Source organism: Eurytemora carolleeae, unplaced genomic scaffold, assembly GCF_000591075.1.
Source record: "Eurytemora carolleeae unplaced genomic scaffold, Eaff_2.0 scaffold167, whole genome shotgun sequence".
In the NCBI taxonomy this organism is placed as follows: Eukaryota; Metazoa; Arthropoda; class Copepoda; order Calanoida; family Temoridae; genus Eurytemora; species Eurytemora carolleeae.
The window spans coordinates 345,615-364,815 of NW_019396219.1; the positions used below are offsets into that span (position 1 = coordinate 345,615).

General features: G+C 31.7%; 2 protein-coding genes across 4 annotated transcripts in view; one reads left to right on the forward strand and one right to left on the reverse strand.

Moving 5' to 3' along the window:
- LOC111698487 (transient receptor potential cation channel subfamily V member 6) overlaps positions 1 to 9,143 on the forward strand; it is a gene marked incomplete at its 5' end in the record, with an annotated part of 31,026 nt that extends 21,883 nt beyond the window's left edge. Inside the window, 6 exons of the mRNA XM_023468836.1 lie at positions 656 to 767; positions 2,330 to 2,418; positions 3,285 to 3,410; positions 5,856 to 5,923; positions 6,617 to 6,689; positions 8,707 to 9,143. Of these exons, the coding sequence (XP_023324604.1) occupies positions 656 to 767; positions 2,330 to 2,418; positions 3,285 to 3,410; positions 5,856 to 5,923; positions 6,617 to 6,689; positions 8,707 to 8,823 (585 nt within the window). The remainder of the gene's footprint in view (positions 1 to 655; positions 768 to 2,329; positions 2,419 to 3,284; positions 3,411 to 5,855; positions 5,924 to 6,616; positions 6,690 to 8,706) is intronic.
- A 3,200-nt stretch (positions 9,144 to 12,343) lies between these two features.
- Positions 12,344 to 19,191, reverse strand: LOC111698478 (uncharacterized). 3 transcript variants are annotated; one of them, XM_023468828.1, is made up of 5 exons: positions 19,102 to 19,191; positions 14,585 to 14,692; positions 13,105 to 13,211; positions 12,839 to 12,911; positions 12,344 to 12,586 (listed from the first exon to the last, which is right to left on the reverse strand). In XM_023468828.1, exons 1-5 carry the CDS (start codon positions 19,174 to 19,176, stop codon positions 12,551 to 12,553), a joined length of 399 nt encoding a protein of 132 aa, XP_023324596.1. In that variant the 5' UTR covers positions 19,177 to 19,191; the 3' UTR covers positions 12,344 to 12,550. The 3 variants fall into 3 exon arrangements, with proteins under 3 accessions (XP_023324596.1, XP_023324595.1, XP_023324594.1); XM_023468827.1 differs by lacking the exon at positions 12,344 to 12,586 and having other exon boundaries at positions 12,601 to 12,911; positions 19,111 to 19,191; XM_023468826.1 differs by lacking the exon at positions 12,344 to 12,586 and having other exon boundaries at positions 12,601 to 12,911.
- Between the last annotated feature and the right edge of the window lie 10 nt (positions 19,192 to 19,201).

The window sequence follows — 19,201 nt, forward strand, 5'->3', positions numbered from 1 at the left end:
ATAATTGTTAAAGAACATCGTACAATGTTTTGCAGAATAACAAAACAGTCTTTTACCGTTTACATAAAATATTCTCTAACAGACGTAACTTTATTTTTACCATTGAAATTAGGCAACACAACGATAATTTTATACAAAGAATTTGTCTCTTGATTCCCATGTTAATTGGGACACCTTGTATAAAAATAATAAGAATACAGCATGCTTAAGAATTGTATTTTTAAAATAATTTATTTTAAAAAAGTTCACGTAAGAAATTGAAATATTTTTGCATTATTTCATGAGCAATGCTAATCAAGAATAAAGTTATGAAAATTATCTTTTTTATGTCTTTATACAATTTGTTCCAAAATAAAGATTATTCAAGTGTTTAAAATATATTTTTAATTTTTTACAAATTAACTTTACCATAAAATCTAATAAAGCAAAGAAATTGAGTCTTTACAGCAAACTCAGATTTTCAAATCCCTATTTATTTGTAACCTATCGTTATAAACCTTTGATGTTACAAATTTAGTTGATTTAATTTAAAAGAATTCATAATTTGAAATATCCAAGATCATACGACATCGGGTTGCAAAGAAATAGGGATCAGAAAATCAGAATATGTGGCAAAGATTCAATTCCTTTGCTAAAAATCTATATTTCTTTCAAGGTTTTCATCATGTCTCTTGGACACTTTTTACGAGTATACAACGGACTAGGGAAGTGTACTCCTGTATTGCAGTACATCGGAAAAACTGGTTTCTTTGTATTTGTTATGATAGGAAAGTCAGTCAAGACAAATTTGTTTCTCGATCTTTTTTAATTTAATAAGTATTATTATTTGAATATATTTTAAGAATTATTTTTTGAATATATTTTAAGAATTATTATTTGAATATATTTTAAGAATTATTATTTGAATATATTTTACGAATTATGATTATTATTATTATTATTTTAAGAATTATTATTTAGATATATTTTAAGAATTATTATTTGAATATGTTTTAAAAATTATTATCGTCATTTTTTACATTCTTTGCTTTCGTTTTTGTTTACTGAACGATTGTTCAGTAAAATCGTTCGTGTTCAGTGGAATCAATTGTTCAGTAAAATTGTTCGTTTAGCTCTTCTGTTAAAAAAAATTGGTTTTTTTATTTCTTTCAACTATCCAATTCGTTCGTTATGAACGACGCCATCGGTCGTGAGCATCTCTAACTGTTAAAGGGACAGTAAAGGAAAAATTAAAGGGGGTATAGGCTGAAAGCTAATCACTTTAGCTCTTGATCGCGACCCATAAAAGTTTTATCTGATGTTCCTGTCTCGAGAAATTGATATAAAACTGTGTTATAATTATACGAAAATTCATATATGTAAAATTTTGAAAATCTGAAACTTAAATCACGTGACCAGAACTATCACCAATGGCAGAGCAGTATACTGGTCACGTGTCTCCGCCTGTATCACGTGACCACTTTACTGCACTGCCATTGGTGGAATTTCTGGTCAAGTAATACGGACGTAAAAATAATATTATGAATGAAATCTATTGAAAATAGAAACAACAAATATAAAAGTAAACCTAAATTACAATTAGCTTTCTCTGGGATATCATCTTTTTCAGATTGGTTGCTGTTTTTCTGAGCATGGTCTTATTAAACTTACTATTTCTATACGAAATTGTATATATATGCATTTTCGTACAAGTTTGAAACAGCTTTATATCAACTCTCGAGTTAGGAACTTCAGATAGGCGTCTCAAGGGTCTCGATGAAAAGCTAAAGTGATTAGCTTTCAGCCTATACCCCCTTTCATTTTTCCTTTACTGTCCCTTTAAGTGAAAAATGTCAGGGTAAAATTTCAAGCGACCCTCCATGCTACGATATTCACTTTTAAACCTTTACGTGATTAATAATGTGAGAGATATTGCCATTATATATAGAGGTTTAAAATCCAATATGTTTTCCTGCAGTAAATATGAGCAAATCACTTTTGTAGAAAAGTTGATTGATAATTAATTTTTTTTAATAATGTAAAATAACTAATTCTGAAAACATATCCACCCCCAAAAGGGGAGTTTTGAACGTCGAATTTGCGCTCAAACTCAGGATTTACAGATCTTTAAAAAGTTTAAAATGTCTCAAATGAATCCGAAGGAAGTTTTCCACAACACTGCATACTCAGTTCAACTACCTTACATAGCCGGTCTGTCCCTTTAAGGATTAATTGATGAGGACAAAGCTTTTAAGAGTAACGTTGTGAATTGGGCATTGTTATCGTTGCAGGGAGGTCACATTAAATTACGCGTACAGTCCCTTTTAAAATGTTTGAACCTGACTTCTAGTAACTGTTCTGTTGGTAAACCTACTAATTGCTATGATGGGGAACACCTACAGTGAAATTGCTGCTATTCGGAATGAATGGATGAGACAGGTAAATATTATAAAGATAGATTTTTGGTAAAAATATTAATTTGGATTGTCCAACTTTTGTAAAGGGTGATGAGCCCATACATATACAGGGTTACCCACAAATGATGATGATTTAATGACAACCTAAAAATCTACAGCTATAACAATTTACAGCTGCAGAAAACCATAGATTAAGAGGAAAAACTATTAAAACAGTAATCTCTCTGAAGTCTTATCCTTTTTGGATAACTTGGACATGCCTGTATATAATACCAATACAGGTCCCATTGCAGCAGCATGGCAATTTATCCAGACCTGAAATACAGGTCTCATTGCAGCAGCATTGTAATTTATCCAGACCTGAAATACAGGTCCCATTGCAGCAGCATTGCAATTTATCCAGACCTGAAATACAGGTCCCATTGCAACAGCATTGCAATTTATCCCGACCTGAAATACAGGTCCCATTGCAGCAGCATTGCAATTTATCCAGACCTGAAATGAAGCAAAAGCACAACAAATATTTTAACAAAATGAAACTGTTAACAAAATTGAAAAATATTAAAAGATGTGGGTAATTTTAAATGAACTTAAACATAAAGAAATTAACTGAGTTTTGCCACAACTCAATTTTGAAACCCTATAATTTTGCAACCTGATGGTGTAAACCTTTGTTTTTTTCAAACTTTGACTATTTGATCGAACAGAATTTATCGTTTGAAATATCAAAGGTCTACGACATCGGGTTGCAGAAATAAAGGGTTTAAAAAATTAGAGTTTGTGGCACAAACTCATTTCTTTAGGGGTTCATTTAATATTCTGAATTGGTTATCTAACCCTGAAGTTATCACGTATTGATTTCTAACGATTATTTACTTATATTTATAGTGGGCTCGAACAGTTTTGATAATTGAACGCGGTATTCCGCCAGCCTCGCGCTTGAAAAGCCAAACCAAATATTCTCACATCATGGCGGACGGAAGGAAAGCACTTGTTCTCAAAAAAGTTTTTAACGTAAGTATAATGTTAATCTTTTCTTAATCAATATTTGCAGTTTGTGGGGACTTAGTCATCTTTTTTTTTGTTGTACGACTAGCTCTGGAGCTTCAAGAGCTAGTCGTGGTCTGCCGTTTTTGAATTTAAAGGAAAAAAGATGTTTAATTTATGAGATTTGCAAAACAGAAAATTTGAAAAATTGCTAGAAATAGTGAAATATCTTTAAAAGATGGCAACAATATACACAAAGATACAAACGATATTGTTGTAAATAAAAAAAACCAACTTTTTATGCTCTTTGGAACATCACAAATCCTCAAAGTACAATTTAAACGCAATAAACAGAGTGGCCCACTTAACGACTTAACGACCATGTATTACATTGAGTAAGAATTCCTTTAGGTTAGAAAAAAAGTTTAAAAAACAGTTAAAAGACCATTTTTTTCAATGCATAGAATATTCATTACAATTTAATTACTACTAGGCTTTGAAGACGCTTCGCGCCAATCTTCTATTTCATCTTTAAATTGTGGCTCCATCTGTGAGCCCATTCTCTTTACACAATATAAAACGATAACAATAAAGTTCGCGGATTCAACAATATACTTTTGCTTTCGAAATTTTACAAAAATCAAAAATTTTAGGAAACAAAGTTTTGTAATTTTAGCATCCATAAACCGTGCAATGGGGTCATATGAGGTCCCACACCAATTTAATTTGGGCCCGATCGGTTAAGCCGTTTTGCCGTTTATTGGATATAAACGGACAGTCAGACAACCAGTCGTGTGTTATCGAGACACACTGTAGTATGCGCAATCATTATAAAAACAGAGTTCAAAGAAGACACCTTGATCAAGATCTAATATAATCAAATTAAACATTCCAATTTATTGTGAATCCCTTTATCATGCTGATAAAACAGATTAGACAAGAAAGGAAGTTGCTGTGTTAGTTTAAACATTTAATGCTTACTAGTATTAAGTAATAATTTAGGTCGTTTTTTAGAACTTTTAAGGTTTTCTTACTTTCTATTTCACTTTCTACCCCTGGTCTGTAGAAACACGCTTTTTGAGAGTACAAATTCTCTAGTTCAATATTTGTTCTCTGAGTCTGGTTGACCAATACAATTTAATTGTCAAGGTATTCGTTATGCATGAAGAATTCATTTTTGTTTAAAATAACTAATTAAAGATTGAATATTTCTTTAAAAAATTTTTTTTTAAAACAATATTTTCATCAGAAGAAAAAACTTTAAGTACAGATTTTAACTTTGTCAAGTAACTTTTTATTGATACGTACATATTTCATTATGTACAACTTGCAGTATATACAGTTCACATAGCTCATTATGTACAACTTACAGTATATACAGTTCACATAGTTCATTAAGTGTAACTTGCAGTATATACAGTTCACATATTTCATTATGTACAACTTGCAGTATATACAGTTCACATATTTCATTATGTACAACTTGCAGTATACACTGTTCACATATTTCATTAAGTGTAACTTGGAGTATACACTGTTCACATATTTCATTAAGTGTAACTTGCAGTATACACTGTTCACATAGTTCATTAAGTGTAACTTGCAGTGTACATCGTTCACATATTTCATAAAGTGCAACTTGCAGTATATACAGTTCTCATATTTCATTAAGTTCAACTTGAAGTTTATACAGTTCACATATTTTAGTAAGTACAACTTGCAGTAAACTACAGTTCACATTGATGTTATTGCGCCGCATAAACGCATCAAACCTAGTGATAAAATATCAACAATCCCAAAGTGTAAAATGCCTTGATAGATTCGTCTCAAATTTTGATTGGGGAACTTGGAAGAACTTTAGGAATTTTCTTAGCTGGGGTTAAAGATTCTAAGTTCATTGGGTTAAATTGTTAATGGAAAATATAGTTTCCAGTTAAAGCTGGGTTTCCAAGCTAGCTTGTAAATAAAGCTTTGATAGCTCTTGGAGTATTCCTTGATAAATATTATATACGGCCATGAACATAATAGATTGAAATGAAAATCTTCTTTAAAAAATACAAAAGAAAGCTTCAGATTTTGTTGTTCGTGTCGATCAGGACAGATGTATAGCTTTGAACATGTTTAAGTTAATTGCGGAATCAAGCATTGATCTTAAACTTAAATGTACCCACATTGGATATAAAGATCAAGTGTTCCAGATTAACGATACAGTGAGAATCATGAAAAGGTAGACGACATTTTACCAAAGGTTGAGTGTATTTCAGATTTTATGTTCACGTTAAGCATCTCTGTGAATCTGAGTGAAATGAATTTAGTTTAAAAAGACTATACGCGTAGTTTTAAGTGACCATCCATGCAAAGATGACAATGCCCGATTTACAACGATACCCACATATATCAATGTTTTTAATTTTGAAAACTGATTATTTTTAACTGTGTTCTTCTAATAGTAAATATATAAATAAATTTTAGGATGATGAGAAGGATGAGATGAACCATGTTCTTTTCATGAAGAAAAATAACATAGAAAACATGAATAGGTGAGTACTTAAGCTCTCCAGATATGTTTCAGCTACATTTTTGTTATTGTTGAGCTGCCATTTAGTCGCAATTTTAGTTAGAAAAGTCTGTTGCAGATCAATTAAAACATAAAAAATTCAGAAAGAAAAAAAGTGTAAAATATTTGGTTTATTTTTTTAAATTTTGAAATCCATTTTTAATTTTGAAATCCTTACATCTTGCTTGATCATTTAATTAATTAATTTTCTGTAGAGTGCACTAGCTCGTATTACTGCAATGTTTAATGTCTAGCTTGTCTTGGTTTACATGAAGTGACGTATTCTGCATTAATGCATTAGAATCTTAACAAAAGAATTCATAGTTTGCACAACATTTTCGATAATATTTAAATCTTAGTTGGGTGATATCATATAAGAGTTGAACGAAGAGGATTATGGTTTATTTACATGTTTACAATAGCGTCTGCGTATTAGGGTATTAAACATACTGGCTTCCTGCTTTTTATTTGTTAATAAAAACAAAAGATTGTAAAACAGCCTTGAAATGTTGTTATTTTAAAATAAACACAATAACATGAACAAACATATATATATATATATATACGCCCCTAAAATAAATCTTTAAATGAATAAATTAATACGATAGAGTTAGATTAGTATAAAACACACAGAAAAAGAAAAAACTCCCAAAAAGTGAAACCTTTTATTCTTTAGGAGGGATCAAGGAAGCAGTGTAGGAGAAGGTTCAAGTTCGTCTTCAAGAATACAATCTAGGACATCATCAAAAGTAAGACTTTTAACTTATCTAGCTTTTAATTAGAAATATACAATGCATAGCTACTTATTTTCTTGTTAAGAAAACAGATGATTAATACGTAAGAAAACAGATGATTAATACATAAGAAAACAGATGATTAATACATAAGAAAGACATTTTGAAAAAATATTCTAAAGTGTCCACCTTGGACATAGAGATAAAGCGGTTTGAGATTTGCGATAAACACAAGTTCCAGGCGCTGAAGATATATCTAGAAACCAAATAGATTATCAAGTACAATAGGTGGCAACAGAGAAATGGATCAATTATACACGACGTCGCAAGTGTCAAATATAACAAAGAAAACGAAATTTTCTCACATTATATTTTTTTTTCATTTTCAAGATTAAATAAAAAAGTTTAAACACAGAAAATAAATAACACATAAAATTGCACTTTTTCACTGTAAGAAAAGCTCTTTATTCTAAAATTGTCACTATTATTAATAATTTTGTCGGACATAATATTGAGCTGACACTTGTGATGTAAGAATACAGCTGTACTGAGAGTGTTCAAATACTACGTTGCCATCTATTGTACTTAACAATCTATTTGCTATAAACCAAATACACATTAAAAATCTGTGACGGCACTTTAAAATGACAAACTGAGATTTGTAATTCTGGTTTATACGGGTTATTTTCTAATACTTGAAATGTGTTTGTAGAAGATGTTGTTCCACACATGGGGGGTTTAAATTTGGAACTTTTTATTGAATTAAAATTTTAATGTTTGTAAATTATCAAGTTATCAATAATAGTTTGAAGAAAACGTGAAAAAAATCTATATACTAGAAAATTATAAAATTCGCAAATAAATGTTGTGTTTCTCCTTACAAGATGATATTTGCTTGAATAAACAAATTCTGTAAAGTAAACTTTAAACAAAGAAATTCCATCTCATCTTGTCTTATAGGACTGGGGACATTTCACATTCACCCTTGTATAAATAATTCGTAAAAATACCAAAAATATTTAAAGAAATTGTTCACATACTTTAAATATGTGACCAATTCCTGAAAAGTACCACATTTTAGGATTCAAATTTTTTCCGTTAAAACTTTTTTAATTATGAAGAATATTGAAAAACCGTTCCTTCATAAAAAGCTGTTTTTTTTTATGCTGCGCCCTCGGGTTTATCATTGAGAGTTTTAAGCCTAAACAATATTTTTTTTTTAATTTATAGGGTAGAGTTTAGGGCGGAAAAAAAGTCTGGTCTGTGAAAAAAATCTAAAATAGTCCAGAACTTTTTAGTAACTAAAGTTACAGATCTAAAAACTATATTTTTGAAAAGCCCTTCAAAAATTCATGTAGAAAATGTGTCACACTTTGATATTTGTTTAAAACGAAACAAAAATATTTTTTTTCTTTTTTTTGGCAATTTTTTAGGCATTTTTTTCCACCCTCCCTAGCACCCAAACTATTAAAGTTATCGGTCTAATTTTGTTTTTTTTAAGCTGGCCATGACAAATTGGGCTATGAACATGCATTTCAACCCCATACCTATTCTCTAAGGCCTTTTTCCAGGGAGGCGCCAAACACCCCCTTCCCAGGCTATACATAGATTCAGACTCCCCAGCCTTTATAGGGTTTATGATACAATTCTTATTTTCTGAGGGAAAGGATTCATTTAATTTGCTGAAAAAAGTTTTTAGAAGGTATATTGCATAAAGTGTACCAAGCAAATAGAAACTCCACTTTTGACATCCAGAAGTGGAGTTTTAGACGAGTTTTAAAGTCATAACCGGGTGTCAACACCAACTTTTGAACCACTTTTTTAGTCCACTCATCAACTAGACGAAATCTGGAGGAAAATCTCGACTTAAATTCGACTTTTTGATTCCCAGTTTGTTATTTGGTTCAAAAGTCGGCGTTAACTGCATAACAACCAGTTATGGCAAGACTATTGCAGAATTTAACTCCATTTAGAAAACTAGTTGTTCCATCCAGTTCTGTTTGGTAGGATTGAAATATTGATGTGTTTTCAGGGTGATGTCCCGCTTCATGTATTACACCGCCTCAAACATAACGGAGCCAGTTGTGGTGCGCTTGGAAACGGAAATTTGCCGCAATCAATTCTCGAAGACATCGAATCCGAAGTTTAGAATAATTTTGTATTAAAAATACATGGAGATAGCGTGGGGCCCATACACCTGTGGACTAGGAAGACAACATTTAAAAATCGTCTTTATATTTGATGTCGTTATATTGCAAACAGTTTTACCAGAACCTTCAAATCAACTTATGAAGTAAAAAGGGTCTTCGTATATTGCACAATTGGTGGTTTTATGAGCATTAGATTATTAAACATCATAATTTCAGTCTAAAATCATCTTATTATTCCACAGTTAAATGGGTTACATTGTGTGTATTCTATATTCTTATATTTCCTCATGTCGCCTATTTTAATAAACTATAGCAAATAGTTCAAATTGTAAATTATTTGTGTGATACTTAAGTACTATTCAGGTAAGTAAGTGGGGATATTTTGTCATCTTTAAAACTTATGTTAACATTTTAATTATTCAAAACCAATATTTTTTGTCTTTACGGGAGGCAAATTCAACTTATTATTCTTCAATTTTTTAAAAAAAAGATTTTTTGTCCCCAGGACATGATCGGGTTGTTACGATCAAATCTCGGAATTTTTTTCTATTGCGTAAGTTTGGTGTTGTCTGGGTTTACATTGATCTACCAGGGGCTGTAATCTGGCAGAACATTCATGGTATCAAAATTGTGACGTATGAAAATATAATAAAATAATAATAATACATAAACAAAAAGGTTATCATTCTTTTTTTCTTATATCTTTAAATTAAACCACTCTAAACCAGAAACTTAAGATTATCATTAAACAGAATTTGTTGGAGCACCAGAACCAAATACACAGCTTGTAGCAGAAGTCTTTAAGTGTTGATAAATAATAAATTTCATCTAACAAAATTTGAAGAATCCCTTAAGCAGCTGGAATCTTGTCAACCCTCTTTTAAGTATGATTGAAGTGTGGATGGATGATCGTACAGTTATCACAGCAAATAAACTATTACTTGCCTCAAACTCTAATTCGTACTTATAATTTTGCAGCCTATGTTTATATTTTAAACTTTGACTGTTAGATCTAGCGGAATTTTTTTTTGTAGGTTTAAATATATAATGTCTACATAAGGTTGCAAAGGTTTATTTTAATTTTAAAACAAATTTTTTTCGTTTTTTCCTTATGGTTAAACCTGTGATATTTCAAAGTTTGACTTATCGTGTTGCAAAGGATATTTGGATTATATATAATTAGAATATGAGAAGATTTCTCAGCTCCTTTGACTTTAATTCTGCATTTGAACAATTAAACCTGTCAGAAATTCTATGTTTAGGAAGTGATCCATTTAAATAAGCCAATCAGATTAAAATTGATCAGAATCATATATTAATTATATTAATGAATGAGAGAAAAAGAGAAGGAGGTAACTTAGCACTCTCGGTTGTTGAAACGAAACTTTTATGGCAACCACGTGTGCATTTTTCTTGTTTAATCATATGAGGAGGACTAAATATTTCTATAAAATATACTAAAATCAAATTTAAAAAACCCAGAGAAATGTATCTATAAAATGTTAACAATATGTGAACCCATGCATATAATATTTGGGGAGTGTGATGGGAATAAAATATGAATAATAATGGCGACCACGCCTTTTTCTCACAATAACAGTTGATAAACCAAAGAGATAGTAGACCGACAGTAAACAGCTAGATAAAGCATAGACATAGTAGGGACCTAGAAGCAGCTGTTGTATAAACCATAGAGATGGTAGGGACCTAGAAGAAGCTGTTTTATAAGCCATAGAGATAGTAGGGACCTAGAAGAAGCTGTTATATAAACCATAGAGATAGTAGGGACCTAGAAGAAGCAGTTATATAAACCATAGAGATAGTAGGGACCTAGAAGAAGCTGTTATATAAGCCATATAGTTAGTAGGGACCTAGAAGAATCGGTTATATAAGCCATAGAGATAGTAGGGACCTAGAAGAAGCTTTACATAAGCCATAAAGACAGTAGGGACCTAGGAGAAGCTGTTATATAAGCCATAAAGATAGTAGGGACCTAGAAGAAGCTGTTTAATAAGCCATAGAGATAGAAGGGACCTAGAAGAAGCTGTTATATAAGCCATAGAGATAGTAGGGACCTAGAAGAAGCAGTTAAATAAGCCATAGAGATAGTAGGGACCTAGAAGTAGCAGTTATATACACCATATTGATAGTAGGGACCTAGAGAAGCAGTTATATAAGCCATAGAGATAGTAGGGACCTAGAAGAAGCAGTTATATACACTTTATGTTAATTTCTTTACATACCTTCCTTTACATACCTACCTTTCTATATATATTCCCTCCCATACATTCCTATTCACTCCTTCTTTTCTCTACATTACTATTCACTTCTTCTTTTCTCTACATTACTATTTATTCCTTCTTTTCTCTACATTGCTATTCACTCCTTCTTTTCTCTATATTTCTGTTCATTCCTTCTTTTCTCTACATTACTATTCACTCCTTCTTTTCTCTAAATTACTATTCACTCCTTCTTTTCTCTATATTACTTTCCCTACCTTCCTTTCCATACCTTACTTCCCCTATCTTTCTTTCCATACTTTCCTTTCCCTACCTTCCTTTCCATACTTTCCTTTCTATAAATTCCTTTCCCTACTTTACTTTCCATACCTTCCTTTCCCTACTTTCCTTTCTATACCTTCCTTTCTATGCCTTCCTTTTAAATTCTTCCTTTCCATATCTTCCTTTCCATAACAACCTTTACATTACCATCCTTTCAATATCTTCCTTTCCACACTTTTCTTTCCATACCTTCCTTTTCGTATATTCCTTTCCATACCTTTCTTTCCATACCTTCCTTTCCATACCTTTCTTTCCATACCTTCCTTTCCATACCTTTCTTTCCATATCTTCCTTTCATACCTTTCTTTCCATATCTTCCTTTTCATACTTTCCTTACTTCCATTCCATACTAAATTCTTATCCATAAAAACCTTTCAATACTGCTTCGTTTCCAAACCTTGCTTTCCACACATTACTTTCTGTTCCATCACCTACCTTTCCATATCCTCCATTTCCATACAATAACCCCATTAAACCAGTCCACAATAATAATTTAAGAATATTTATATAAAAACAAAATTGAGACAATATATTAATAAATATATACACTTATGATTTAAAATATTTGAACTGCAGCCTGTCTCTATGGTAAAGGGTACGTGTAAACTGTATACAGTGTATAGTGTACACTATGTACAATGCAGTTATGTACAGTGTACCATATTCAAATGTGTATAGCAATGCGCAGTTGTTCGGTGTACAGTCTATAGTGTATAGCAAGGAGAATTGAATACTAGGAGGGGGCAATAGGGTTTCCGTACACTTTGCTGTGACGTTTTTGGGCTTCTGGAGAACTAGTTTTTGCGTAACAACAACAATAAAGATTATAAACAATAACACAAATGATAAACAGACATTGGTGCATCTCTGCGTTAGATGAAGATTCACCGTATACTAACTCATGTTTGTTTACATTAGATCGGCTGCCTTTATTATTGTTGTTACGCAAAAACTAGTTCTCCAGCAGCCCAAATACGTCACAGCAAAGTGTACGGAAACCCTATTGCCCCCTCCTTGTATTCAATTCTCCTTGGTGTATAGTGTACATTTCTATACACTATATTGTGCAGTGTACAGCTAGTATTCTTCTGTCTACAGTGTACAGCTAGTGTGCTTCTGTGTACAGTGTACAGCAAAATGCGCTGGAACAAGCATAGACACCTTTCTATCTTGCATTTTTAGCTTTCTTGCTCTGGACATCCTAGAGAAATTCAATTAAAAAAATAGTTAAAATTTTATTAATCGATCTTTAATAAAAAAATTCTGATTAACGTGGATTTTCTGCTCTCAAAGGGGTAGTTGTTTCAATCCTTTTCCTTGCTCCTTGGGTTTTCTTTTCATGTGGTTTATACATTTTAGACTTTCTGTCCAAATATGTGTCGTAGACAGTTTTATATTGGGACTGACTTAACCCTGCATTGAATGGTATATTTGATGTTGGTTGGGATCGAACCTCATTTAGCTGAATCTCTGCTGGTGAACATAAATTAGCGAGAGCTGAACCACAGAAGTTTTTCTCGAAACATCTAAAGTAATGTTCTTATGATCTGATAATTTGACTTAGAAATGAAGAGAAATCATTGCTTTTTTGGAAATCTATGGATTAATTGTAAAATTATGTACAAGGCGTTCGATAACTTTAAAACATATATTTGACTGCAGTGAAAGAATGAAAAGGAACTTGTGAACATTGGTTGATTGTATATTAGATAAAAATACCTTCGAAGACTTATTTCTGGAACTTGAAAAGTGCTATCACAACAATTTTCTCGAGCCTGCTTACACTGGTGATAATAGCTGGATTGGGACACACCAATCAGAGAAAACTAAAAATATTAGTTTACATTAAATTTATTCATCGATGTCAGCTGACGTTGAACAAAGGGCTTTAGAACAGAATATGCCAAGTGACATTATAGGACTGGAGTGAAAATTAACTCAATAAATATCCATATTGAAAAACTTACTTCACGACGCTCGAATCATAACACAAGTCAACACGAAATAAATACTTTATTCAATAATAAAAATAGGTCAAACGATTATATAAAAATATTGTAGAGACAAAACATCTTGAAAACGAACTACTCCATGTCCCGTACTCAGTTAGAAATCGTAGCGAACTGGGGCCTGGGGAGCCTAGCCTGGCTCTCCCCCATCTTCACGTTCAGATCAATGAACCCAAGCTATCCCTAGCTTGGTGCTATAAATAGCATGTTTGCCTATAAAAAAAAACACAGAAAACTAACAGGGTATTTATTTCCCCTTATACTATATATTTACAGTTTATCAAAATAAACCATCCTTCTGGCTTGGATTACATTAGTTAGTTCAGCCGATGTCACTGCCTGGTATTTCCAAAGCGTTAAATAATTTGCGGTTCAGTGCTAACAGTAATTAAAGATCTGGGTTGAAGAGAATGAAATCTGGAAATTTTTTTCTTAATTGAGCCAAGCCTAAAAGATGCATAATGTGCAAAAAACATGTCAAATCGATCTTTTAAAACAATCTAAAACATGTTTTGGTAAAAATGGACACATAATTCAAGGAAGGTTTATGGACAGCTAGATTCAAAAATATTTTGTCTGGAAAAAATGTACATAGGAATTTAGCCATTGCCACAAGCTCTGATTTTCAAATCACTGTATCTTTGCAACTAAATGCTGTAGACCTTAGAAATTTCAAACAATGAATTCTGTAAGATCAAATAATCTAAGTTTGAAATATCACAGGTTTACACCATCAGGTTCCAAAAATATAGGGATTAGAAAATTTCAGTTTGTAACAAAGACTCAATTCCTTCAAACAGAAAAATCTGCGAAAAATAGTTTTTGGAGTAAAATAATTTTATTAGGGAAAGTACTCTACTAAGTACAGTAATAAGTACTAGTCTATTCTAAATTTTAAAAATGTTGAATCTTATTTTTCAAATGGTTGAAAACGAGTCGACCTTTTAATGAAAGCAGTAAAACCAAAAGTTGTGAAAAATTAACTAATAGCACAATTTTTTTCAGTATTTATTTGCTTGACGCATTATTTTCTCGAGATATTTTTTTTATTTTTACCAAAATTAACTAAAAGCTTTGAATTCAGTTTTCCTACCAAATTATTTTAAAGCTCAGATTTTTTAACACCAAAAGAGTAATGATTAAGATATTTAAAATAATAAGTAAAAAAGTAAACAAAAAGTTGCTCTCACCAGGGTAAGCAGTAAATTGACTTTCATTCTTGTTGTATTGTAAATCTTCTGAATTTTGTATACGTCTACACTCCTTGGGATCCTAGGAGGAACTGAGACTTGAGAGTCCTATAAGGTCCAACACAAATATTACAACCACCCAGAGAGGGGGTCCTCTCTTTCATTGACGTCATTATACTTCCTCGGGAACATGAGGGGGAGGTGGGGGGGGGGATATAATATCAAAGTGACAAAACCATTTGATCGTTTATGACTTTCTTTTAAAAATATGTTATCAATGTTTGATGCACATTCATTGTCTTTCAGACAAATAATATAAACTCATATTTCAAATTTTCCTTGTTCTCATAGAGGATAAATTTGGTAAGGCCAATGACAGCTTATTACAGACAAAACAAGGAAAACTCACGTTGATTCAGAGAGCTTTGAGCGTGTAATCCTAAACTTCTTTGTACATCATTAATTATCTACTTTTGTATATAAGAACGTAACACTTTTAATTACGCTGATTAACTTAACTTGTAACTATAGAACCCAAAATACATTTAGTTGGAATAATACTCCGCTTTGATACAGTGTAAGAGTAATTCCTTCTTGGTTAGAGAACGAAAAGCGTTTTGAATCACTTTCTTGAAAGATGGGTATAGATTGGGAATTGATACAGATGAAGTCCTGTCCGGATTGACATTGATACACGTACTAAAGCATTATTGAACGGAATGGTTCTTTTGCCTCTTGGATTAACGAGAGGGATTAAGTGTTGATACAGATAAAGTTGTGTCCGGATTGACATTGATATTAAAGTATTCATCCAACGGAAAAGTTCTTATGCCTCGTTGATTAACAAGAGGGATTGAGTTGTACCTGGATTGATACGGGTCTAAAAGTATTTATTCGAGTATGGCATTTACTACAGGTTCTTTAACTTATTTTACATTTGCTAAACATTTTATAAGGCATGTTTTACGAAAAATCAAAGCATAACTGTCTAACTGCCTATGTATTGAATACACTTCTATAGTATGACGGTCTAGCTTAGGAACCCAGCTTTGCCTGGAGCTTATAGTATTTAGGATCAACTCACTCAACTGTGAATTGTTAGACCAAACTAGAAAAATCCCCATTGTTCTACTTACTTACACTATCTATTTGAGGCAAATCAGTCCAAGGGTTCCTTAATTTTGATTGGACATCCAATCAGACAAACAGAGATTACTCCTTTATAAATTTTGACCCTACCCCCCCACCCCCCGCCTCCTGAGAAAGTTTAAGTTTAAGTAAAGTATATCATAAATCTAAACTTCTTCTCAGAAAATTTTCTTTTTTTATGTTTATTGTTCGCCACACCTATTATCATGTTTATTGTTCACCACACCTATTATCATGTTTATTGTTCAACCCCTATTATCATGTTTATTGTTCACCACACCTATTGTCATGTTTATTGTTCGCCACACCTATTATCATGTTTATTGTTCACCACACCTACTATCATGTTTATTGTTCACCACACCTGTTATCATGTTTATTGTTCACCACACCTACTATCATGTTTATTGTTCGCCACACCTATTATCATGTTTATTGTTCACCACACCTATTGTCATGTTTATTGTTCGCCACACCTACTATCATGTTTATTGTTCGCTACACCTATTATCATGTTTATTGTTCGCCACACCTATTATCATGTTTATTGTTCACCACACCTATTATCATGTTTATTGTTCACCACACCTATTATCATGTTTATTGTTCACCACCTATTATCATGTTTATTGTTCACCACACCTATTATCATGTTTATTGTTCACCACACCTATTATCATGTTTATTGTTCACCACACCTATTATCATGTTCATTGTTCGCCACACCAATTATCATGTTTCTTGTTCACCACACCTATTATCATGTTTTTTGTTCGCCACACCTATTATCATGTTTATTGTTCACCACACCTATTTTCATGTTTATTGCTCACCACACCTACTATCATATTTATAGTTCACCACACCTATTATCATGTTTATTGTTCGCCACACCTGTTATCATGTTTATTGTTCACCACACCTATTATCATGTTTATTGTTCACCACACCTATTATCATGTTTATTGTTCACCACACCTATTATCATGTTTATTGTTCACACCACACCTATTATCATGTTTATTGTTCGCCACACCTATTATCATGTTTATTGTTCGCCACACCTATTATCATGTTTATTGTTCGCCACACCTATTCTCACAAAGCTATTCTTCAGTATTAAATAGCATCAATTTCACAGACAGAGAAAACAATAGAATTCGTGTCTTTATCTTTTAACATCTTTCATCCCTGTCAATTCTGCCAACACAAAGAAAATATGAAGATAAAGAAAAATATTGTTAAATCAGAAAAAGTGGAATACTTCAGAATTAACTTTTGATAATTTTCAACTTTGCAATAAAAGATCAATATCTGATTCTAATTTTAATTGATCAATACCAGTTTCTCGACTTGTTTCAATTTTTAATCCCTCCAAATACTTTAGATTTAAGTATGGGATTATAGACTGTAAATATATGGTTATTTGACTATTATAGGTATTTTATAAAAAATAAGTAAAAGTAAAGTTTAAGCTTGGAGGAAAATACATATGAAGTGTGTGAGTTATGAAAGATATTTTTAATTCAATGTTTTTTGCAAAATTCTCAGTTAAGTGAATATTAGTATAATCCTATAACATACCGTTTTTGTACACAAATGTTTCAACAATAATAGACATAATTATAAAACTAGACTTCCAAAAACATTCGCGCCTTTTTTATTTTGATATTTTTTATTTGTATTTAGATGACACGTTGACTACTGTCTAGCAAAACCAAAACACTGGAAAATGATTGTCGTCTTTTTTTCTTTTATAAAAACGGATTTGAACAAAAAAATATTAAAAACCGGCCTTAGTAATTACTTTGGTTTTAGCAACATTCACACGGATAATTTTTGATTTTTGGATATTGGACAGGTAAATTTTTTCATTTAGAGCCTCAAATTAAAAGTGCTTATGGTAGATATCGAGATCAAGCGATGGGGATTATGATTGTCCGACAAAAACGTTGCCAGCTCAGATTGCACAATTTTTGCAAAGAAAATTTGCATAGTTTTTGCATAGACGTCTGCTTGTAAAGGAAATCTGCATATTTTACGTTTTTCTTGAATACAAAAAATGTATTGTATATATAAATATATAAATGTACTGTCATATTTGGAGCAATTTTTTAAAAACATTTTTTTGCTAAATAGTGTGATGTAGTATTTTGAAATTTGCAATTTGGTAAACACATTTTCAGGACACAGTTATAAAATAAACAATTACAAAATCCTGACACCGACATTTTAAAAACAAAAAAAATGTAAGACGACAACAAAACATTTATTTATTTAAGAACGATTTAATTAATGAGAATATGTTGGCTCCTTCAGAGCCTTACGCTTCGTGAACAGTCCTTTTTTCAGGAGGGTTTTAGATAGTTATACGAGCTTAACTCAGGCGAAACATGGCCGTGAAGCATGCATAAAGTTCTATCTACGTCATTAAAGTGGTCGGGTATTCCCCTTTTGGAAAACTAGTTTCTACATGCTGAAGGGGGGAACAACTTCATATATCATTGCGCATTTAGGTCATTAAAGTAATAAATATTAAAAGTGTGAACTTTTCAAGGTTGGATNAAATAAAAAAACACTTTTTGAATATTGAAAAAAATTGGTTTTTTTTTGGGCCTATTTTACCTATATTTATATGTAAGAGCAAAGATTTTTATCATAAAAATATCATATGTTTTTCCAATGCCTATATAATGACCATAGATAAAGATAGATTGCGCATAAGACGATATTTTTCATCTTGAAAGATACAAATGTACAGAGATATTTTAAAGATATTCCTATTATATAGATTAACTAGGTCGGTTGTGAACATTGGCTGTTCTTATGTCATTGCTTGTGGTGTACATGAGTTCTGTAGAGAGAAATTTAAGTTAGTTTAGTCCTTCTCATGTCCTTCTTAAGTTCTCGTCAATATGATATATTGCTTAGTGAAATATTGTTGTTCAAATAGTTCCATTCCCGGAGTTGTTTTACATTCTATTCTATGAAATCCATTAAAACACCAAACCACCCCCCTTATCATTGAAGTACACTTTGACCCCTAGAAGTATGAGTTCGCGGACTGTACAATTATTGGAGATTTTGCGTACATAAGCTATCTATGTTTATTTATTTATCTATGATAAGGACATTCTTAGTTTTAAAAATGGGTTTTATAGACGATATGTAGTCTAAAGTTTCCACATTAGTTTGCTTGTGTTTCCACAATATTCCTTTTATATTTACATGAGTGTATGAGAATATTATGAAGGTAGGTTAGTAACATAAGGGAAAGCAGAGTCCCATAGTGAACAATGGTCTGAATATATTTTATTATTAAATAAAATATTCTAGTTTTTAATATTTGTATTAATCTAAAAACATACATGACCCACCGGTGCAGACTGGGAACTGTATTTGATCTCTGTAACACGAGACTTTGAAATAACGACCTGAAACATTTTAAGTGTAACAATCTGAAGATTT